The sequence below is a fragment of the Nipponia nippon genome, unplaced genomic scaffold, assembly GCF_047370975.1.
Source record: "Nipponia nippon isolate SJK-2023a ecotype South Korea unplaced genomic scaffold, ASM4737097v1 scaffold_10, whole genome shotgun sequence".
Classification (NCBI taxonomy): domain Eukaryota; kingdom Metazoa; phylum Chordata; class Aves; order Pelecaniformes; family Threskiornithidae; genus Nipponia; species Nipponia nippon.
This window is the reverse complement of record NW_028262291.1, coordinates 19,268,684-19,292,636: the sequence shown is the minus strand read 5'-3', so window position 1 is coordinate 19,292,636 and position 23,953 is coordinate 19,268,684. Positions and strand designations below refer to the sequence as shown.

At 43.8% G+C, this 23,953-nt stretch overlaps 1 protein-coding gene across 1 annotated transcript in view; it reads left to right on the top strand.

Annotated features, from left to right (window-relative positions):
- The window catches only part of MUC5AC (mucin 5AC, oligomeric mucus/gel-forming), a 52,959-nt gene that overhangs the window by 10,047 nt on the left and 18,959 nt on the right, over window positions 1-23,953 (top strand). The window contains exons 11-31 of the mRNA XM_087745808.1: window positions 223-361; window positions 2,079-2,189; window positions 2,612-2,681; window positions 3,472-3,609; window positions 3,696-3,860; window positions 4,598-4,692; window positions 5,695-5,821; window positions 6,391-6,646; window positions 7,252-7,301; window positions 7,950-8,050; window positions 8,179-8,330; window positions 8,873-9,011; window positions 9,113-9,226; window positions 9,558-9,737; window positions 10,242-10,481; window positions 11,058-11,214; window positions 11,804-11,932; window positions 12,248-12,389; window positions 13,652-13,695; window positions 13,795-13,998; window positions 15,289-21,661. Coding sequence (XP_087601934.1) covers window positions 223-361; window positions 2,079-2,189; window positions 2,612-2,681; window positions 3,472-3,609; window positions 3,696-3,860; window positions 4,598-4,692; window positions 5,695-5,821; window positions 6,391-6,646; window positions 7,252-7,301; window positions 7,950-8,050; window positions 8,179-8,330; window positions 8,873-9,011; window positions 9,113-9,226; window positions 9,558-9,737; window positions 10,242-10,481; window positions 11,058-11,214; window positions 11,804-11,932; window positions 12,248-12,389; window positions 13,652-13,695; window positions 13,795-13,998; window positions 15,289-21,661 — 9,126 coding nt within the window. The remainder of the gene's footprint in view (window positions 1-222; window positions 362-2,078; window positions 2,190-2,611; window positions 2,682-3,471; window positions 3,610-3,695; window positions 3,861-4,597; window positions 4,693-5,694; window positions 5,822-6,390; window positions 6,647-7,251; window positions 7,302-7,949; window positions 8,051-8,178; window positions 8,331-8,872; window positions 9,012-9,112; window positions 9,227-9,557; window positions 9,738-10,241; window positions 10,482-11,057; window positions 11,215-11,803; window positions 11,933-12,247; window positions 12,390-13,651; window positions 13,696-13,794; window positions 13,999-15,288; window positions 21,662-23,953) is intronic.

The following is a 23,953-nucleotide window of genomic DNA, read 5'->3' as shown; positions in this document are numbered from 1 at the left end:
AATTCTGTCCCAAGACTGGAAATGAACAGCAATATATAAAAATTATCACTAATATAAATGTGCATGCCCCATGCTTATTTTGAGATTTCAAAGCAATGTTGGTTTCTTCAACAATATGATCAATGCTTCAAAAGGAAAATTAAGGCATCGGCCGCCCTTTTTTTCTCCTATTTCATTTACACTTGCATTACCCAAGGTTACTGAATCCCCTCTTCATTTCAGTACCTGTGCTGGAGGTGAATGGTCTTGTGTCACCCAGTCATGCCCCGGGACTTGCAGTATTGAAGGAGGCTCCCACATTTCAACTTTTGATGAGAAATATTATTCCTTCTTCGGAGACTGTAGCTATGTCCTAACCAAGGTAAAAATGAGTAACAATCCTTGCTAAAGCAATATGCTAATGGAAAATGTTTTCATTATATATAATGTTGTTTAATTAAAACTACTGGCAATCACATAAACTTTCTGAACCTTAGAGGACCAACATGGAGCCTTAAATGGATTTCAGGGGGCTTTCTGTTCGGGTAATACTAACTAAACATATGGTAGTAGTTTTGTGTTCTTTGATCATCATTTAAGAATTGCACTGAGTTTTTAGGTTCCATGAAACAATCTCCATGTTTCCCACTAACTTTTTAATTAGATATTGCCTGTCTGATGTTTTCTAACTACTTCTTTCTGAGAAATGTGTTTATACGTCCATTGGTACCATCCTTTTTGTCACAGTTAATATAATTCAATGGCTAATTTGATTAACAGTATTCATAATGGAATTATTATTATACAGAATTCATGAGAGAGGATTTATTTCATTAGGATGATCAACCTTCCAAACATTCTTTCCCAGTAAACATAGAAGACTCTAGAATTTAAAAACTAAGCAGTCATACATGTATTCTAAAACCTGAATTAGAAATTGAAGACTTACAAAAACACCTAAGATTTACTGGAGTTTTTAGATTAGTAGAGACTGAATTCTGAGTAGATATATCTAAAATAATGACTACAGATTTGCAGAGTTCAGAACCCTAGGTATATTTGTTGTTTATTTGTATTGGATGAGTGATGTAAACAATTTTCATAAAGACTTCATATTAAATAAAATCTGTTCTCAAAAAGTTCAAACTGAATGTTACCAAGGAAGAGAACCATAAAAACTTAGAAATTAGCTAGAATGAGGTAATTTAGAAATAGATTAAACTAAATCAATGAAACTTTTTGATGAGATTCACAAGCACTGGGCTTGATCCACAATGGGAGCATAGATCAGACTTACATGTTAAACTCCCCTTTTGGCATCAACACATAAAATTAGATTCTCAGAGGCTCTGGAGGTACAGAAAACCCCTAAACTTGGACACAATTTTAACATTACATTTCCAAATGGCTGTAATTCTGTGTCTCAGCTGTCCTCAATTTAACCTGCATTATGCCAAGCAATAAGACATGTTCAGAATCACAGCCTTCTGCGTGTTTCCCTGTAACATCTTGGCCATTAGGCAAACTTTGAATATAGCCCACAGAACACAGTTCAATGAAAATCAGAACCAAGAGAAAAACTGAAATTTGCCTTTATCCAGTAGCTTAGTGAATAGTGATTATAGCTTAATTTTCTCATATGAGAGGATATTTAAATGCATATTTCCTACCTGTCAAAAGAATGTCCAAATCACCAGGCATCTATTCAGTGCAGAAGAGACTGGAAAGAATTTCTCTCCTCTCCCAGGTAAACACCATAACCAATGCGCAAGAAAAGCACACTTCCTTCTTCTTCTCTAGCATTTTAAACTAGCATTACCTAAACATTAGGAAGTTTTAATGTCCAGCTTAATATGTCTAACTTGCCCTTGAATGTCAGAAGTAATGGATAGCTTCCACTGTGCAGACTGCATGAATGCCATCTTACTTGGTGACTGTATACATATATGTAAGAACATATGAGCAGGAAGAAAAGAAATAAACAATATTTTAAATGACTCACTTTACTAAGAATGCCATTTGAGTGTGAACCTTTTTAACATAACAATATTTTGATATAACAAATCCTTTTAACATTATATTTTGTTTTCTTCTTCTAGCTCTGTGACAGCAACGAATTCACTGTTCTGGGAGATATCCACAAGTGTGGCCTGACTGACACTGAGACATGCCTCAAGGGTATAGCCGTCAGCCTAAGTGGAGGACAAACTGTAAGTAGCAGATGTAGACACCTAACATTCTGCAGGAATGTTTTCAAAGCTTAATAGACAAGTGGCTTGCAAATGACACATAACAACACAGACAGGAAATCTGCACTGATTTTTTGTTTTATCTCATTTGAACATTATTCAAAGAAAAATTAAGAATAAAGTAGGTTTGATTCTATGATTGGAAGTCAAGATACTAGTAGTTTTTTGTCATTTAGTTATCTTTGGGCTTTTGCTTGTTTGTTTTGACAGTCAATGGACCACAGTAATAAAGAGTAAAGAAATAGTATAGGAATCAGAATACCATCACAGTCTCTCCCCACATTTTTTTCCTTTATCCTGAACAATACTAGAGAGAAAATATTTGGAAAGTGTTTTACCTTTCTTAAATACTCTTGATAATCATTGCCTTTTTTTGTGGATAGAACATTGTGATCCAGCCTTCCGGCAGTGTATTTGTCAATATGATCTACACACAGCTGCCATTCTCTGCAGGTAAGTTCCTCTGGAAGACTTCTGTGATATTTCTTATTTTTTACTTCAAAATGTTATTACATTGGTTAATCTAAAGCCAAATTCTACCTTTGGTTACACTGCAGGAAATCCAAGGTACTCTAATAGAGCACAGTCTCTCATTTTTGAAGTAATAGGGTTTGCCTATTCAGCTCTTATAATTTTAGCTAAATTACGGTCTAATTTTAGCAATATCTAACTAAATGGAGATTCAATTCAAGCAAATAGTATCATTGCACACTTCTAGATCCAAACAGTACCATAAGAGAGAAAAGAAAAATTCTGATATGCAACAGGACACCAATATCTCAAGTTGTTTAGTTCCCTGTGTTCCCTCTGTCCCTTTGCTTGGTGCATGTTCATCACTGGAGAGTTTCTCTCATGCCAGTTCTTCTCAGATACTACTGCACCTGAACAGAAAGCAAACCATGAAAGGATAGAATAGGTCCAGGTTGGAGTCTACCACTAAATCATGCTATATAATTTTCATCAAGCAAAGGTGATCTATTTAAATGGCAACAGAAGTGTGTGCTCTTCCCCTTATTTTAAAACACCTGACAGAAAGTGGAGGGGTTTTATACATTTATTGTGTAGGGCAAAAATAGCTTGTTTTGGTGCTGGATTTGAAATCCTATATGGATCATTTTTCCTCCAGTTATTCAGAAATTAGGATCATATCAAACACAGCTGTACAATCCCTCTATATAATGAACAGTTATTTCAACTGCTCATCTCATATGAAATTATAACTATTATATTCTTATGTCCCTAGCAAATGTCACCATCTTCAGACCATCATCTTTCTTCATCGTTCTGCAAACAACCTTTGGTCTTCAGCTACAGGTTCAGCTCGTGCCTCTCATGCAACTTTTTATAGACTTAGACCCATCACATAAAGGGCAGACCTGTGGTAAGTGATCTTACTGTAACAACTGCCTTCATCAGTACACACTTCATTCTGTAGGAGACTTTCACAGCCCATCTGCTTCCTTTTAGGTCTCTGTGGAAACTTCAATGACATGCAGACAGACGATTTCAAAACCACCAGTGGTGTAATAGAGGGGACTTCAGCTGCCTTTGGCAATACTTGGAAAACTCGGGCTGATTGTCCTGATGCCAAAAACACCTTTGAGAACCCCTGCACTGTGAGCATACAAAATGGTAAGCTCAGCATATAGCTCTTCCATTCTCTTTTAAGATGGAAAGAAGGAATAAGCAGATCAACCACCAATCATTTAGCCAAAATAACAGTGGACCATTTGCACACACACTATTTTCCTCAGTTGACACTAGAAGTCTTCAATTAATAAATAATAACCAGGATAATATTTTGGATCTTAAAAAATATTGCTTTGGGTAAGGAAAGCAAGTGTTTTTGCCAACTTAAGGGAAACCGGAACCATATGTTATATCAGGGAAAGGACTGATTATCCTATGGGAAAAAAGCTGTGCATAGCCCCACTGAAGACTGGACTCACTGTGGTCCTTCCAGTGTTAAACTGAGAACCAGACTTACGATTCAGAAATTCATAGCTCTCAGGCTCCATTTCAGCCAATGAAATACGTAATTTTTGAGCATTCACAGCCACTCTTCCATTTTCTGATATGAACTAGTGTATTTTTAATTCACAATGTGAACCTCCTTTTTCAAAATTCAGCTAAGGATTTCTTAGTTTATTCCATGACAACTACCATGAATTAAGAGCATCCAGTTTATGAAGAGTTCATATTTCTGTATAGAGGAAGTGAAAGACTGTTTGTGTTTCAGCAAGTGCAGAGCTGAATTCTATTGTAAAGTTAAGCTTCTGCAATTTCTCTGCAGGAGGTATAGTTACATTGAGACAAGAGTTTAGACAATGAAATGCAATAGAAATTCTTATCATGTTTTCAATTCACAGACCAGTATGCTCAGCACTGGTGTGGACTGCTCTCTGACACCATGGGACCCTTTGCTGAATGTCACTCAACAGTGAATCCTGAAGTTTACCAGAAGGTACTTTCCTCTTAACTTTTTCCCATTTCAAAGAAAAAGACTCAGATTTCTGATACTGTCACCAATTGGGAGGAGATACATTCATAATAGCTGTTTTCAAGCCAAGGGCTCATTTTTATCTATACATCATAATAATTACTCCTTTGTAAAGGTGTTTTTCTTTCCATTCCCAGGAGGATAAACTTACAGGCATATTCCTGCTGCCTATATTTTTAGGTACTAACTTAAATGCCTAAGCTAGGAGCTTGGACTCCTTATCAGGTCAAAGGACAAAAGCTGTCCATCCTGAGATATACGGAAAGCTTTAGTCCGAATCTTAACTATCACTTTTCTTAGTTGCTCTGAACTGCTCTCAGAAGGCTTTTGCATATATCCAAGGACAAGGCAAGAAATGTGTGTAAGAAGCAGCAAAAAGATTTAGATAAGATATGAACAAAAATATTCCAGGAATTCAAGGTGATGAAGCTTCGGAACAGACTGCCTGGGGACTTTACAAAGTCTCTCTGTTATTGGAAATCTGTAAGATTATGTTCAAAAAACGTCTTCTGGAATTATAACATTAGAGTGACCTTGCCTGGCATAGCAACACATTAAATGACTTCTTGTTTTCTTTGTTCCTCTGATGCAGAGAGCCCAAGTCCTAAGCCTAAGCCCTAAAAGTTGGGTGGCATCAAATATCCTCTACTTGTTCTAAGTATATATGGCACAGTGGCTACAAACTGGAAGTAGCTGGGAAACCTACTAATACTTGAAAAAGTAAAAAAGAAGAAGAAAAAGAAAAAATAGTTTAAAACTGTGGAGCTCTAGTTACTCTCTCTCCTTGCAAAGAATCTTATTTGAAAGCACTTAGTGAAATCTTCAAATGAAAAACAGGCATATGTTTACTTATGCATATAGATTACCCTCACTTTTAGCTCTAACAAACATGACACTCTAAAAAGTACAGAGCACCATGGCTTTGACAAGACAATCTGATGATCATATGTCATCCTCTGTCCCTAGAACTGCATGTTTGACACGTGTAACTGTGAGAAGAGTGAGGACTGCATGTGTGCTGCCCTTTCCAGCTATGTCAGGGCCTGTGCCGCTAAAGGAGTTCTCCTCACTGGATGGAGGAGAAAAGCCTGCAGTAAGTTCTGCTTCCCTTTGCCTCTTGAAAATGATCATCCAGAAGGCCCCACACAGCAGCTCTCAGGGATTCCCATAGTAAATTGTGTTAAATTGTGTTTTAAGTATAGCATTGACTTTCAAGAATTTGAGGAGGAAAGGAATACCACAAAAGACAAGCAGTAAGCAGGGAGAAATATAAAAAAGAGGCTTTGTTAGATTACTTGCTCAGAACCAGCAGAAGCAACAGGGACCTCAATACCCTTGCAATAGGAATAAAATAAGTAGGGTGTTTCTCAGTTTACTTTGACAAAAAATATAAAAATAACAATGAAGAAAAAACACACTATGCATTAGTATAATTATTTTTTTTTTTTTTAACCTGGACAAAATATTTGTAATCATCACACATTTATAGGGCAAAAGTCTGCTCTAGCAGTACAAAAAAAAATTACATTATTGAGGATATCAGTAAAGAACATGTACATACATTGCCATGTTTATCCTATATACTTTACCTCAAATACTGCATTTATACCTATATTCATTCTTAAATGAACTACAAATGTAACTCACCTTTTTACTCTCAAGCAAAATACACCACCTTGTGTCCGAAATCCTTGAAGTACACTTACAATGTCGATTCCTGTCAACCCACCTGCCGGTCTCTGAGTGAGCCTGATATCATATGCAGCATCAAGTTTGTCCCAGTTGATGGCTGCACCTGCATAAATGGAACCTACATGGATGAAAGTGGCAAATGTGTGCCTGCTTCTAGCTGTCCTTGTTACTACAAAGGAATGCCTCTGTCTTCTGGAGAAGTTATTCATGATAATGGTGTTGTCTGGTAAGAGATTTGTAAACAAATGAGATTGGATATAGGCAATCATGAAATCATATATTCATTATGCAATCTATTAAAATCAAATGTATTTCTCTGCCTAATAACTTTAATACAAAAAATCACAGATCCTTAAAAATTGTTAGGGCTATTCATGTTTGGAAGATTGTACTTAGACTACTACAGGAATTCAACAGACTATACTGTGGTGGGTTAGCCTTGGCTAACAGCCAAACTCCCATCCAGTCACGCACTCCCCACAACACACACTTTTCTTATCCATGACTGTAAAATACTTGTTCCATGGTGAAAGACGCTTGATAATCCCATTACAGATTATTCCCATTATGAATGGAATCTGAACTATTCTGAAGGACAGTTTTTAACCAGGCAAATGGACAGACCAAACCTGTCTTTATATAGAATATACTTGTATTTTGGTCTGCTCTAATATAAAATATTTTTGAATAGTACAGACTATTCTGATAAAGGACACATTTTCTCTGTTTTATCACAGAGTAATTTTTCATTATTTCAAATTCATTAGGAAACAAGCTGAAACTTAACAAGAAAAAGCAAAAACGTATCCATTCTCTTTTTTTTTTTTAAAGCACTTGCACCTATGGAAAGCTGAGCTGCATTGGAGAGAAACCGGAACCAGGTGACATATAACTTCAGATTTTCTTTAATTCTCCTTTTCCATCTTCATCCTTTCCAGTTCTCTCTTTTTTTTTTTTTTTGTTGTCATAATGATGCAGATTGTACAAGTCTGAAATCAAACAAGAAAATGAACGGATGACTTCTGTAATGTAGAGGATATTCCCAAAATGTAAAGAAACACTGTCTTACCTTTCAGATTGCTGAAACAAGTTATAAGCCCCTGGGTTACCCAGGAGAAAAGAATACATGGTCACCTCATTGAAAGTGAAGTAAAAACCACCCACATTTTAAATAAAATAAAAGTACTAAAAGCCTAAAAAAATACAAAGCAAACCAGGATCTTTGTTTTCTTGGGTTTTTTTGGTTTGGTTTGGTTTGGTTTGGTTTGGTGTGTTTTTTCTGAAAGGAAGTGTTTCACGAAGCTAACTAAATATTAATTTCCATGAGTAGTCCAAGCATAAGCACAAAAAACAGATGAGCATGACTTCAAAACAATATTCAGTTTCTCTTTCTGGTCAAATGCATTATATTAAGGTATTTCACAAAGAAGTCTTTTTTTTTCTTTTTTCCCTTCAATCTGCATTAAGGAAACACAAAGATATAAATACATGGTTGATCTCACATTTCTCATGGCTTTTCTCTCTTTCAGTCTGCATACCTCCCATGGTCTATATTGACTGTGGCAATGCCACAGCAGATGTGGTAGGAGCAGGATGCCAGAAGAGCTGTCAGACTGTAGATACGGAATGCGTAAGTACAGACTATTTATACCCAGTTGAAAGCATATTAAACTAGATCTCTTTTACAATTATCAACTGCAGCTGGACTCTTCCATCAAGGAAATGTTTCAAGTCATGTTTTCTATATGGTCCTTACAGTACAGAACCCACTGTGTCTCTGGCTGTGTATGTCCTCATAACCAAGTGTTAGATGGCAAAGGTGGCTGTATAGCTCCAGAAGACTGTCCGTGTGTTCACAATGGGAATTCCTACAGTCCAGGAGAATCAATCAGAGTTGGCTGTAACAACTGGTAAGAGCATATTGAAAAATACTCTTTTCAAGCATCTGAAAGGGGATAGTTTAAGCTCTGGGTGAATTACAGCATTTCAGTCTAGCAGTATCAAGATTTATAGGAAGGAATCTTACATAAGATGATCCACTTAGTACCTAAAAAGCAAGCTCTGTCTGCCTTTTACAATGGCACACAGCACAGAAATTGCAAGTGGTCAGAAGAACAATATGGTTTGGATATTGTCATATTCATTTGAGTCAAGAAAACTTTTTTCCTTGCAGGCAATCCCTACATTTCAATACCTCCAACAAGATTTGGAAATGTGAAAGATTTAAAGTATTTTCTAACCCAAATTATTCATGACATCATGAAGTAATACAGTCTTTGGGCAAATCTCAAAGGCTCTTGAGCTATGCTGCATTTCTGAGAATAAGCAAACATTTTTTCATTATAGGCTTAACACATTTTAAAATCAGACTGATGTTCATGCAGGAATGTACACATAGTTATATCATGTGTATGTCTGGTTTTTACATTTGAGTGCTTTTCATCTTATGCAGCACATGTAGAAACAGAAAATGGCACTGCTCTGAGGAACCTTGCCTGGAAACCTGTTCTGTTTATGGAGATGGGCATTACACCACCTTTGATGGCAAACGTTTTGATTTTGAAGGAGACTGTGAATATGTTCTGATCCAGGTAACAGAGTCCTTCCCAGATTTTTGTACTATCGAAATACCTTGTGTTTTACATATGACCATGTAGCATAATTAACACTGAATATCATTCCCCTGTTTCAGAACTACTGTGGTCAACAAGGTATGAATCAGGGAACCTTCAGAGTCATCACTGAGAACATTCCATGTGGCACTACAGGAACCACCTGCTCTAAGTCTATTAAAGTTTTCCTGGGAGTAAGTATTTTCTTAAATAAGTTGTACCCCAGGCCTAATGTGCCAAAAAGACAGAACAAGCTGTTCCAGATAGAGTGCATTGTAGAAGAGTCCTCCAAGACAGTGAAAATGTTACTACATTTCTTTGCTCACTGCCAACAATTCTGCTCTCTGCTAGAGAAGGCAAAGGAGGGAATTCTGAAGAGAAATTGCTTAACATGAGGTTGTTGAATTGAATCATTTTGATGATAATAGAGTTATTATTTCAATAACGGTTACTGGCAATATATAAATCTCTACCCAATAGGTGACTTTTTTAATTGGCCTCTAACTTTTTCTTTTCTTGTCCTAGAACTATGAGCTGGTACTCAGTGATGGACACTCTGATGTCATCCAGAGGACACCTGGAGGAAAAATGCCTTTCCAAATCCGTTCCATGGGCATCTACCTGGTGGTTGACACTACCGTTGGCCTGATACTCATGTGGGACAAGAAAACCAGTATATTCATCAAACTTAGTCCCAGCTTTCAGGTACATTTTAAAATCCAAAACCTGGATAAAATGACTTCTGAAACATATCCATGTTATCTCTCAAAGAAAAAAATGGAAATTTAGGCTGTAACTGGAAGACTGAACGAGCAGCAATTGCATATTATTACCCTTGTAGTGTTGACTTAGTGTTGACTTACACATTTCCCTTAAATTACATTATTCAGTAATGGCATAACAGCAACTACATCAGTAGCTTTCTTCATGAGAAGTCCTCACTGAAGAGGTATGTTCAGAATTAGATAAAACTAGTTAGCTCAATACTAAGAACAAACACCATGAGTCTACTCTGTTTCCTGTCCTTATCCTTCCTAACAACAAGTTAGAGATATCTCTTCATGAAAGGTGTTTTATTAAAATGTCCAAGACTGTTACTGAAGAGGCCCAGATAGTCTTAAATAAGATTCATCCTGAGGTGTGTTACATGCAGATATTGAGAAACTGTATCTTACTGATCTTTGTCTTTTTGTGTTGACCCCCATGCAGGGACATGTCTGTGGACTTTGCGGAAACTATGATGGCAATGGAAACAATGACTTCACTACTCGCAGTCAGTCTGTGGTAGGAAATGTGCTGGAGTTTGCCAATAGCTGGAAAGTGTCTTCTAGTTGCCCAAATGCCAATCGCACCAAGGATCCATGCACTGCAAACCCATACAGGAAAGCCTGGGCACAGAAGCAATGCAGCATCATTACCAGTGAAGTGTTTGCGAAGTGTCACTCCCAAGTATGACAAAAACTTCAGTCTTAAATTCTCTTGAGCCAGAGATTACATTAATTTTTATGTTGGATAGCTGAAAAATACACTAAAATACACTTTGTCATGCTTAACAAAGTAAAGTCAGACCAAGTTCCAGGGAAACTGCATAAAAAGTATTTTCACTTTCATTTTCTCAGCTTGTGCTTTGAACTAGTAAGCCAGAGAAACTGATAGTTGTTTTTTTTTTAATAGAAGGGACGATCACAGATAAATCTTATTTTCTAATGGCATCATTTTCTACTAATATAAATATCAGCCACCTGATATACATGACTGTGTGCTAGCTTGTAGTAATGTGACAGTATTCTTTCTCCGAATGTATCTTCAACATCAAATAGTTCATAGCATTATGACTTATTAGTAATAGCTTTATTCTACATTTTCCTCTTCATTTTTTAAAGCATTCTCATGGTTTCCTCCTTTCTTATCTTTCTCACGCATACAGAGTTGTCAGTTTTAGATATTTTATTCAGCTTTTTTAGGACAGTGAATGCCTTTTCAAAGAGGACAAGTGCATGAAAACTCAAATGTTTTCTCCAACAGGTTGAACCAAATGAATATTATCAAGCATGCGTGGATGATGCTTGTGCCTGTGACACTGGAGGAGACTGTGAATGTTTCTGTACGGCAGTAGCTGCCTATGCTCAAGCATGCAATGAGCTGGACGTCTGCATTTCATGGAGAACTCCATCCATTTGCCGTGAGTCTCACCCTACTACTTTTTGAAGGGGTCCGGAGGGAAAGAAAACAGAGAGGAAAAAAAGAAAAAAAGTAGAATGAAGAAAGAAAGAAGGATAAAATTGTATTTGTAAGACACACTGCCGTATTCTAAAAACAGCAAAAAACCTACAAAGCAAGTTGGGTAAATCACTGGAAGCCAATCTATCTTCTTAAAGTGAAACCATTGATAGTAACTTTAACAGTGGTGTCATTAACGTCTGATTTACTCATCAGTCATGACACACAACTGGTGAACTGTAATATTATATTACACTCCCACCTGTCTACATCAGGCTCAATGTAAATAAATATTAGTGCATACTAGCTAAAATCAGTGATTTAATTAATTGATTTTTCATGCTTAAAGTGTAACTCTGTTCTATGCTTTATAACTTTATTGGTGCCAAAAGGTGGTAGAAGTGCAACAATTGTGTTAAATTAGAAATAAGAAAATATACTGCTCACCACATGTGATTATGGTGATCATATGGGATTTTTACTCAGTAAAACTGAAAGACTGCAGAGCAAAAAGATCAAAGGTCTTTTTCTGTCATTTCTCCTTCCTCTAGCTCTGTTCTGTGATTACTACAATCCACAAGGGGAATGTGAGTGGCACTACAAGCCATGTGGAGCCCCTTGTATGAAGACCTGCAATAATCCAAGCGGGAACTGCCTTCATGAGTTGAGAGGTTTGGAAGGTAAAAATAATTATGCATATCTCATTCTACTTATAAAAAGCTAAAATGTAATATACTTAACAAAATTTATATTACTCAGTATGTGACACAGAAGTTATAAGAAGAGATTTTCTAATTAGTATCTTACTACCTAATGGATCATGAACTTGTTTGGAGTCAAGATGAGGACCAAATGCTCCAAAGGGGTAGCAGTAACAGTCTGAAATTCTGCTTACTATATGGGATAATTTGAGGAAAGCAGATATAAGCAGAGTATAGACTTACTTCTACTTGTGAAAGGCCTAGTGTCAACATAACTCTCATTTTTTATTGCAGGCTGCTATCCGCACTGTCCAAAGAATAAGCCCTATTTTGATGAAGAAACCATGACTTGTGTTTCTAACTGTGGTTGTTATGAAAATGGAAAAAATTACAAACCAGGAATGCAGATGCCTTCAAAGCAGAATTGTGAATCATGGTAGGATTAGTAATGATTTTTAAACATTGAGTTTAAAGTTGTGGAACATAATGCATCATGCATTAAGCTTTTTGTTTGCTGATAGGAACTAGGCCAGTCATAGGCTGCTGAATAATGTCTAATTTTCTTCCATTCTCAGGAACTTAAATGATGACATAGTGAAACGTTTTACCATAGAGAGATTAATTTACTACTTATTCTGTATTTTTATTAAAGTACTTTTAAATTATTATTATTATAATCATTAAATTAAGCAAAAACAAATTAAAATAATAATAGTTATGGCAATAGTCTGAGAATTTTTATTAAGATATCCCTAAAATCATTATGTGAAATTATTTAGAAGCAGCAGGCAACTAATCTTCATTGTTTTGAGCTTGTTTCTGTTATTGCACCGGTACTTGCGTATTTGCAACAATCAGCAAGTATTCCCACACATTCTGCCAGAATTGATGACATGTTGGGACAAGTGTTGCTAAGCCTTCTATCAAACAGCATAAAGGTAGCAGAACCAGTTGTGAAGCAGTTAACACCTGTCCTAAGATACCTTTAAAGCAGCTACACTTGAATGCTGGAAGCAGTGCAGCCAGAATGGCTTAGCATGAAGCCCATCTGACCTAACCCAACTTCCATGGCATGTTTTGCAGTTCATAGACAGCTTTGCCTGCATTGTCTATGTTATTAACAGCACTAAACCTAACCTGTTAAATACATACCTACATTTACTTGTTTATTCAGTGTACAGATGCCCTTAGTCACTGTAAGTAAATATACCGAGATTCAGTTCTTAACAGATAATAGATAAACTCCCTTTAAAACCAGAATGCATTCTTGCATCTTTTGGAAGTCTGATGGAAATTCTCTGTGTAGACAGTCTCAACATCTGGATACAGTGATCCTTTCTCAAATGATACATTTATGGCACTTTCCCTTCCAAAAAATAAGTACACATATCACGGAGGTAAGAACATTTCAAATCACCCTTCCCCATGTCTTTGCCCAGAAGCCAAAAGCACCAATAAGGATACTGCATGTTTAGTATGCTAGCACAGAAAAATTGCCTTTCTTGCCACAAAACTGAGTAATCCTACCTAACCTGAATTTGTACAGCAGAACTGAATATCTAACTCAGAGAAGATAGGGTCTTTCTACATTTAAACACACAATGAATAGCAAAGGATTGATAGAAAAAATTGAAACAATAAAATGATGTCATGAACCAATATATTCACATTCATCATTTCCTTTTTTCTCTTTTCCAGTGAATGCACAAGTCATGGCAAAAAATGCAGATACGATGAATATGGTATGTTGACAAAGTTGGTTTTATCTGAATAGGACGCATTTGAGGTACTCTGCTTTGTGTTTCAGATACCAAGGAATAACACTCTCTTTTGATTTACAGAATGCATCTGCATTTATGAGGGACAGAAATACCACTATAAAGATGTGATCTACAATACTACAGATGGCACGGGAGGGTGTATTGTCGCAACCTGTGGTCCCAATGGAACGCTTCAAAGGGTTGTCTATGAATGTCCAATCTCAACATCACCCACAACAACAACGTTTCACTTCAGCACTACGCCACCTGCCACTACTTCCACAGGTATACCCTTTATAGCTCGTAAGAGTGTATTCTGTTCATTAATGAGTAAAATATAGCTACAAAACCATGCCCACACTCACAATGTAAATGAATTAATACAACCTCAAAATAAATGACAGTTAGTCTCATTTGTTATAAGCATTTGGTTTCAGTCAGTATTTGGTAACCAAATTAAAGCAAGGAAATGAACACAGAAAATAAAACCAATTCTGAAACACCAAAATAGAAAGCACTGCACACTGGTTTGATACTATTATTTTGCTTATCTTCATAGTGAACAATAAAAAAAACAGTATCAGATTTATTATCTGTAATTGTAACTATTTCCATACCTGGAATAATCTTTACTGAAGGAATAATTCATTTTTTTTCCTATTAAATTACAGAATGATTACTTTCTGTAAAATTCCTGGTAGGGTTCATAGTATTTAAAATAACAGTACTAAGTGGATTGCTCAGATATTGGCACTGAGATACTGAAATTTTCATTTCTATAAATCCTGTTCAGCATTTTTCAGGTTGGTAATCTCTAATTACTATGGGCACATGTTGTTTAATGAAATAAGTACTCAGTATAAAATTTAGAACTACAAGTTTTGAAATCACATAAACCATCAGCACTGCTGGAATTCATTAGCCATTTTCCAGCCATTTCTCAGTGAGAATTCACCTGCAAAAGCTTATGGACTGCTCTCCAACCAATAAATGGTTTCTTAAAACCAGAGCTAAAGTACAAAGTGTAGGAGTGCTAATAATGCTGCATTAGACATCTTTTACTTCAAATGGAGGAGCAAAGACAATTCAGCATATTACAGGAGGAGTCAACTCATTTGCAAGAAAAAAGTACCTATGAATCTTGATGCATAGACTAAACATTATTCTTCCCACTGGATTTGAATCCAGGCTTTGACATTGCAGAGAGACTAATAAATATTGAAACAAGACACAAAACAAGCAATTACACTGAATCAAATGTAAAAAAATGTGAGACTTTTTTTCCCCAATGTGTATAAATTATGCCCAAGCCTTATTTCAGCACTTTGTAAAAGATAATTGGCATTCTCTTGGGAAGTGACAGTTCCAAGCACGTCAGTACATTAAATTGGTGGGTGATGGATTTTCTGTTCTACTTCATATTAAATTATAAGTACACTAAACTGGTGCACTACAGGCTTACAATGCAAGCAAAGGACCTTAGGAAAATTATCAGCCCATTTAATACAACAAAAAAGAGAATATGTATGTGAATTTATTCTAAGTTTCACGGACTCTTCTTTTTCTCTTTCACAGTGTCACCAACTACATCAGTATGTGTTCATGAAGTCTGTGAGTGGTCAGAATGGTATGATGGGAGTTTGCAAACCCCTGGCTATGATGGTGGAGATTTTGAAACCTTTAATGATTTGAGAGCTAAAGGTTATGACGTCTGTAAAGCTCCACGGGCTGTTCAATGCAGAGCAGAGAAATTCCCTAATATACCACTGAAAGACCTTGGCCAAAAAGTAGAATGCAGTACAACAGCTGGGCTTATATGTTATAACAAAGATCAAATTTCAACAATGTGCAACAATTATGAAATCAGAATCTTATGTTGTGTTTTTGTACCATGCTCTTCCACAACACATTTCAGCATGTCAACACCAATCACAATTCCAGCTAAGAGCACAGAACCATCAAGTTCAACTGAAGAAACGACATCACTTTCAACCACTACAACATTACCAGTTACTACAACTTCTGAAAGTACACCATTCACACCTTCAGCCACTGAAGAAACAACCAGAAGTACAATGACAAAGACAATTCCTATCACCACTTCTCCTTCAACAACTCCACTGTGCGTTAAAGAAGAATGTTACTGGTCAATGTGGTATGACGTCAGTTATCCAGGGTCCGGATATGATGACGGAGATTTTGATACAATTCAGAACATTAAAAAAAAGGGATACAAAGTCTGTGATAACAGAAAGGCTGTTGAATGCAGAGCAGTAAGGTTCCCGAATACACCATATCCCCTCCTGGAGCAAAACATAACATGTAATACAGAAGAAGGGTTGAAATGCTACAATAAAGACCAACTTCCACCCATCTGCTATAATTACAAACTAAGATTTAAATGCTGTACAACTGTAACACTACCGTGCGAGCCAGCCACAGCACCCCATACAACTCCTCAAAAATCAAAAACAACTCCGATTTTTACAACAACTCTAAGTATATCATCCACAGAAGAAACGACAACACCACACATAGAAACCAAACATAAGACGACTACACTATCAACAACTCCACCAAAAACAAAACATATTCTAACCAGAACTACATCACAACCAACGACACACACCCCATATGAAAAAAAGACAATGACAACCTCAAGCACCACTACACTAACCACTACCCCATACTTCCACACCACGACCTCCACCACCTCACAGTACACTCCTTCCTGTGAACCCGAAGCGTGCTCCTGGAGCGAGTGGTTCGACGTCGACTTCCCCTCCTCGGGGCCCAGCCAGGGAGACTTCGAAACCTACCAGCACATCCGGGCCGCCGGGAAGGAAGTCTGTCAACATCCAAAGGAAATTGAGTGCCGGGCGGAGGACTACCCCGACATTTCCATCCAAACCGTCGGACAGGTCGTGCAGTGCGACGCCCGCTTTGGACTGGTGTGCAGGAACGAAGACCAGAAGGGCAACTTTAAGATGTGCCTCAACTACAAGATCCGTGTCCTCTGCTGCAGCCCGAACTACAACTGCCGAAGCACCACCCCCTCGTCCACCACCAGCCCCACCACCATCACCACCCACAGAACTCCAACCTCCACCACAGTCACGACCTCCACCTCCTACCCCTCCACCACGCTGTTAACCGTATCCGACATCATATCTCAAACCTACACCAGCACCACCAGTCCCACACCGACCACTACCCCATACGTCTCCACCACGACCTCCACCACCTCACAGTACACTCCTTCCTGTGAACCCGAAGCATGCTCCTGGAGCGAGTGGTTCGACGTCGACTTCCCCTCCTCGGGGCCCAGCCAGGGAGACTTCGAAACCTACCAGCACATCCGGGCCGCCGGGAAGGAAGTCTGTCAACGTCCAAAGGAAATTGAGTGCCGGGCGGAGGACTACCCCGACATTTCCATCCAAACCATCGGACAGGTCGTGCAGTGCGACGCCCGCTTTGGACTGGTGTGCAGGAACGAAGACCAGAAGGGCAACTTTAAGATGTGCCTCAACTACAAGATCCGTGTCCTCTGCTGCAGCCCGAACTACAACTGCCGAAGCACCACCCCCTCGTCCACCACCAGCCCCACCACCATCACCACCCACAGAACTCCAACCTCCACCACAGTCACGACCTCCACCTCCTACCCCTCCACCACGCTGTCCACCTCCTCAGAAACCACGTCGCAAACCTACACCAGCACCACCAGTCCCACACCGACCACTACCCCATACGTCACCACCACCACCTCCACCACCTCACAGTACACTCCTTCCTGTGAACCCGAAGCGTGCTCCTGGAGCGAGTGGTTCGACGTCGACTTCCCCTCCTCGGGGCCCAGCCAGGGAGACTTCGAAACTTACCAGCACATCCGGGCCGCCGGGAAGGAAGTCTGTCAACGTCCAAAGGAAATTGAGTGCCGGGCGGAGGACTACCCCGACATTTCCATCCAAACCATCGGACAGGTCGTGCAGTGCGACGCCCGCTTTGGACTGGTGTGCAGGAACGAAGACCAGAAGGGCAACTTTAAGATGTGCCTCAACTACAAGATCCGTGTCCTCTGCTGCAGCCCGAACTACAACTGCCGAAGCACCACCCCCTCGTCCACCACCAGCCCCACCACCATCACCACCCACAGAACTCCAACCTCCACCACAGTCACGACCTCCACCTCCTCCCCCTCCACCACGCTGTCCACCTCCTCAGAAACCACATCGCAAACCTACACCAGCACCACCAGTCCCACACCGACCACTACCCCATACGTCACCACCACCACCTCCACCACCTCACAGTACACTCCTTCCTGTGAACCCGAAGTGTGCTCCTGGAGCGAGTGGTTCGACGTCGACTTCCCCTCCTCGGGGCCCAGCCAGGGAGACTTCGAAACCTACCAGCACATCCGGGCCGCCGGGAAGGAAGTCTGTCAACGTCCAAAGGAAATTGAGTGCCGGGCGGAGGACTACCCCGACATTTCCATCCAAACCATCGGACAGGTCGTGCAGTGCGACGCCCGCTTTGGACTGGTGTGCAGGAACGAAGACCAGAAGGGCAACTTTAAGATGTGCCTCAACTACAAGATCCGTGTCCTCTGCTGCAGCCTGAACTACAACTGCCGAAGCACCACCCCCTCGTCCACCACCAGTCCCACCACCATCACCACCCACAGAACTCCAACCTCCACCACAGTCACGACCTCCACCTCCTCCCCCTCCACCACGCTGTCCACCTCCTCAGAAACCACGTCGCAAACCTACACCAGCACCACCAGTCCCACACCGACCACTACCCCATACGTCACCACCACCACCTCCACCACCTCACAGTACACTCCTTCCTGTGAACCCGAAGCGTGCTCCTGGAGCGAGTGGTTCGACGTCGACTTCCCCTCCTCGGGGCCCAGCCAGGGAGACTTCGAAACTTACCAGCACATCCGGGCCGCCGGGAAGGAAGTCTGTCAACGTCCAAAGGAAATTGAGTGCCGGGCGGAGGACTACCCCGACATTTCCATCCAAACCATCGGACAGGTCGTGCAGTGCGACGCCCGCTTTGGACTGGTGTGCAGGAACGAAGACCAGAAGGGCAACTTTAAGATGTGCCTCAACTACAAGATCCGTGTCCTCTGCTGCAGCCCGAACTACAACTGCCGAAGCACCACCCCCTCGTCCACCACCAGCCCCACCACCATCACCACCCACAGAACTCCAACCTCCACCACAGTCACGACCTCCACCTCCTCCCCCTCCACCACGCTGTCCACCTCCTCAGAAACCACATCGCAAACCTACACCAGCACCACCAGTCCCACACCGACCACTACCCCATACGTCACCACCACCACCTCCACCACCTCACAGTACACTCCTTCCTGTGAACCCGAAGTGTGCTCCTGGAGCGAGTGGTTCGACGTCGACTTCCCCTCCTCGGGGCCCAGCCAGGGAGACTTCGAAACCTACCAGCACATCCGGGCCGCCGGGAAGGAAGTCTGTCAACGTCCAAAGGAAATTGAGTGCCGGGCGGAGGACTACCCCGACATTTCCATCCAAACCATCGGACAGGTCGTGCAGTGCGACGCCCGCTTTGGACTGGTGTGCAGGAACGAAGACCAGAAGGGCAACTTTAAGATGTGCCTCAACTACAAGATCCGTGTCCTCTGCTGCAGCCTGAACTACAACTGCCTAAGCACCACCCCCTCGTCCACCACCAGCCCCACCACCATCACCACCCACAGAACTCCAACCTCCACCACAGTCACGACCTCCACCTCCTCCCCCTCCACCACGCTGTCCACCTCCTCAGAAACCACGTCGCAAACCTACACCAGCACCACCAGTCCCACACCGACCACTACCCCATACGTCACCACCACCACCTCCACCACCTCACAGTACACTCCTTCCTGTGAACCCGAAGCGTGCTCCTGGAGCGAGTGGTTCGATGTCGACTTCCCCTCCTCGGGGCCCAGCCAGGGAGACTTCGAAACCTACCAGCACATCCGGGCCGCCGGGAAGGAAGTCTGTCAACGTCCAAAGGAAATTGAGTGCCGGGCGGAGGACTACCCCGACATTTCCATCCAAACCATCGGACAGGTCGTGCAGTGCGACGCCCGCTTTGGACTGGTGTGCAGGAACGAAGACCAGAAGGGCAACTTTAAGATGTGCCTCAACTACAAGATCCGTGTCCTCTGCTGCAGCCCGAACTACAACTGCCGAAGCACCACCCCCTCGTCCACCACCAGCCCCACCACCATCACCACCCACAGAACTCCAACCTCCACCACAGTCACGACCTCCACCTCCTCCCCCTCCACCACGCTGTCCACCTCCTCAGAAACCACGTCGCAAACCTACACCAGCACCACCAGTCCCACACCGACCACTACCCCATACGTCACCACCACCACCTCCACCACCTCACAGTACACTCCTTCCTGTGAACCCGAAGCGTGCTCCTGGAGCGAGTGGTTCGACGTCGACTTCCCCTCCTCGGGGCCCAGCCAGGGAGACTTCGAAACCTACCAGCACATCCGGGCCGCCGGGAAGGAAGTCTGTCAACGTCCAAAGGAAATTGAGTGCCGGGCGGAGGACTACCCCGACATTTCCATCCAAACCATCGGACAGGTCGTACAGTGCGACGCCCGCTTTGGACTGGTGTGCAGGAACGAAGACCAGAAGGGCAAATTTAAGATGTGCCTCAACTACAAGATCCGTGTCCTCTGCTGCAGCCTGAACTACAACTGCCGAAGCACCACCCCCTCGTCCACCACCAGCCCCACCACCATCACCACCCACAGAACTCCAACCTCCACCACAGTCACGACCTCCACCTCCTCCCCCTCCACCACGCTGTCCACCTCCTCAGAAACCACGTCGCAAACCTACACCAGCACCACCAGTCCCACACCGACCACTACCCCATACGTCACCACCACCACCTCCACCACCTCACAGTACACTCCTTCCTGTGAACCCGAAGCGTGCTCCTGGAGCGAGTGGTTCGACGTCGACTTCCCCTCCTCGGGGCCCAGCCAGGGAGACTTCGAAACCTACCAGCACATCCGGGCCGCCGGGAAGGAAGTCTGTCAACGTCCAAAGGAAATTGAGTGCCGGGCGGAGGACTACCCCGACATTTCCATCCAAACCATCGGACAGGTCGTGCAGTGCGACGCCCGCTTTGGACTGGTGTGCAGGAACGAAGACCAGAAGGGCAACTTTAAGATGTGCCTCAACTACAAGATCCGTGTCCTCTGCTGCAGCCCGAACTACAACTGCCGAAGCACCACCCCCTCGTCCACCACCAGCCCCACCACCATCACCACCCACAGAACTCCAACCTCCACCACAGTCACGACCTCCACCTCCTCCCCCTCCACCACGCTGTCCACCTCCTCAGAAACCACGTCGCAAACCTACACCAGCACCACCAGTCCCACACCGACCACTACCCCATACGTCACCACCACCACCTCCACCACCTCACAGTACACTCCTTCCTGTGAACCCGAAGCGTGCTCCTGGAGCGAGTGGTTCGACGTCGACTTCCCCTCCTCGGGGCCCAGCCAGGGAGACTTTGAAACCTACCAGCACATCCGGGCCGCCGGGAAGGAAGTCTGTCAACGTCCAAAGGAAATTGAGTGCCGGGCGGAGGACTACCCCGACATTTCCATCCAAACCATCGGACAGGTCGTGCAGTGCGACGCCCGCTTTGGACTGGTGTGCAGGAACGAAGACCAGAAGGGCAACTTTAAGATGTGCCTCAACTACAAGATCCGTGTCCTCTGCTGCAGCCCGAACTACAACTGCCGAAGCACCACCCCCTCGTCCACCACCAGCCCCACCACCATCACCACCCACAGAACTCCAACCTCCACCACAGTCACGACCTCCACCTCCTCCCCCTCCACCACGCTGTCCACCTCCTCAGAAACCACGTCGCAAACCTACACCAGCACCACCAGTCCCACACCGACCACTACCCCATACGTCACCACCACCACCTCCACCACCTCACAGTACACTCCTTCCTGTGAACCCGAAGCGTGCTCCTGGAGCGAGTGGTTCGACGTCGACTTCCCCTCCTCGGGGCCCAGCCAGGGAGACTTCGAAACCTACCAGCACATCCGGGCCGCCGGGAAGGAAGTCTGTCAACGTCCAAAGGAAATTGAGTGCCGGGCGGAGGACTACCCCGACATTTCCATCCAAACCATCGGACAGGTCGTGCAGTGCGACGCCCGCTTTGGACTGGTGTGCAGGAACGAAGACCAGAAGGGCAAATTTAAGATGTGCCTCAACTACAAGATCCGTGTCCTCTGCTGCAGCCTGAACTACAACTGCCGAAACACCACCCCCTCGTCCACCACCAGCCCCACCACCATCACCACCCACAGAACTCCAACCTCCACCACAGTCACGACCTCCACCTCCTCCCCCTCCACCACGCTGTCCACCTCCTCAGAAACCACGTCGCAAACCTACACCAGCACCACCAGTCCCACACCGACCACTACCCCATACGTCACCACCACCACCTCCACCACCTCACAGTACACTCCTTCCTGTGAACCCGAAGCGTGCTCCTGGAGCGAGTGGTTCGACGTCGACTTCCCCTCCTCGGGGCCCAGCCAGGGAGACTTCGAAACCTACCAGCACATCCGGGCCGCCGGGAAGGAAGTCTGTCAACGTCCAAAGGAAATTGAGTGCCGGGCGGAGGACTACCCCGACATTTCCATCCAAACCATCGGACAGGTCGTGCAGTGCGACGCCCGCTTTGGACTGGTGTGCAGGAACGAAGACCAGAAGGGCAACTTTAAGATGTGCCTCAACTACAAGATCCGTGTCCTCTGCTGCAGCCTGAACTACAACTGCCGAAGCACCACCCCCTCGTCCACCACCAGCCCCACCACCATCACCACCCACAGAACTCCAACCTCCACCACAGTCACGACCTCCACCTCCTCCCCCTCCACCACGCTGTCCACCTCCTCAGAAACCACGTCGCAAACCTACACCAGCACCACCAGTCCCACACCGACCACTACCCCATACGTCACCACCACCACCTCCACCACCTCACAGTACACTCCTTCCTGTGAACCCGAAGCGTGCTCCTGGAGCGAGTGGTTCGACGTCGACTTCCCCTCCTCGGGGCCCAGCCAGGGAGACTTCGAAACCTACCAGCACATCCGGGCCGCCGGGAAGGAAGTCTGTCAACGTCCAAAGGAAATTGAGTGCCGGGCGGAGGACTACCCCGACATTTCCATCCAAACCATCGGACAGGTCGTGCAGTGCGACGCCCGCTTTGGACTGGTGTGCAGGAACGAAGACCAGAAGGGCAACTTTAAGATGTGCCTCAACTACAAGATCCGTGTCCTCTGCTGCAGCCCGAACTACAACTGCCGAAGCACCACCCCCTCGTCCACCACCAGCCCCACCACCATCACCACCCACAGAACTCCAACCTCCACCACAGTCACGACCTCCACCTCCTCCCCCTCCACCACGCTGTCCACCTCCTCAGAAACCACGTCGCAAACCTACACCAGCACCACCAGTCCCACACCGACCACTACCCCATACGTCACCACCACCACCTCCACCACCTCACAGTACACTCCTTCCTGTGAACCCGAAGCGTGCTCCTGGAGCGAGTGGTTCGACGTCGACTTCCCCTCCTCGGGGCCCAGCCAGGGAGACTTCGAAACCTACCAGCACATCCGGGCCGCCGGGAAGGAAGTCTGTCAACGTCCAAAGGAAATTGAGTGCCGGGCGGAGGACTACCCCGACATTTCCATCCAAACCATCGGACAGGTCGTGCAGTGCGACGCCCGCTTTGGACTGGTGTGCAGGAACGAAGACCAGAAGGGCAACTTTAAGATGTGCCTCAACTACAAGATCCGTGTCCTCTGCTGCAGCCCGAACTACAACTGCCGAAGCACCACCCCCTCGTCCACCACCAGCCCCACCACCATCACCACCCACAGAACTCCAACCTCCACCACAGTCACGACCTCCACCTCCTCCCCCTCCACCACGCTGTCCACCTCCTCAGAAACCACGTCGCAAACCTACACCAGCACCACCAGTCCCACACCGACCACTACCCCATACGTCACCACCACCACCTCCACCACCTCACAGTACACTCCTTCCTGTGAACCCGAAGCGTGCTCCTGGAGCGAGTGGTTCGACGTCGACTTCCCCTCCTCGGGGCCCAGCCAGGGAGA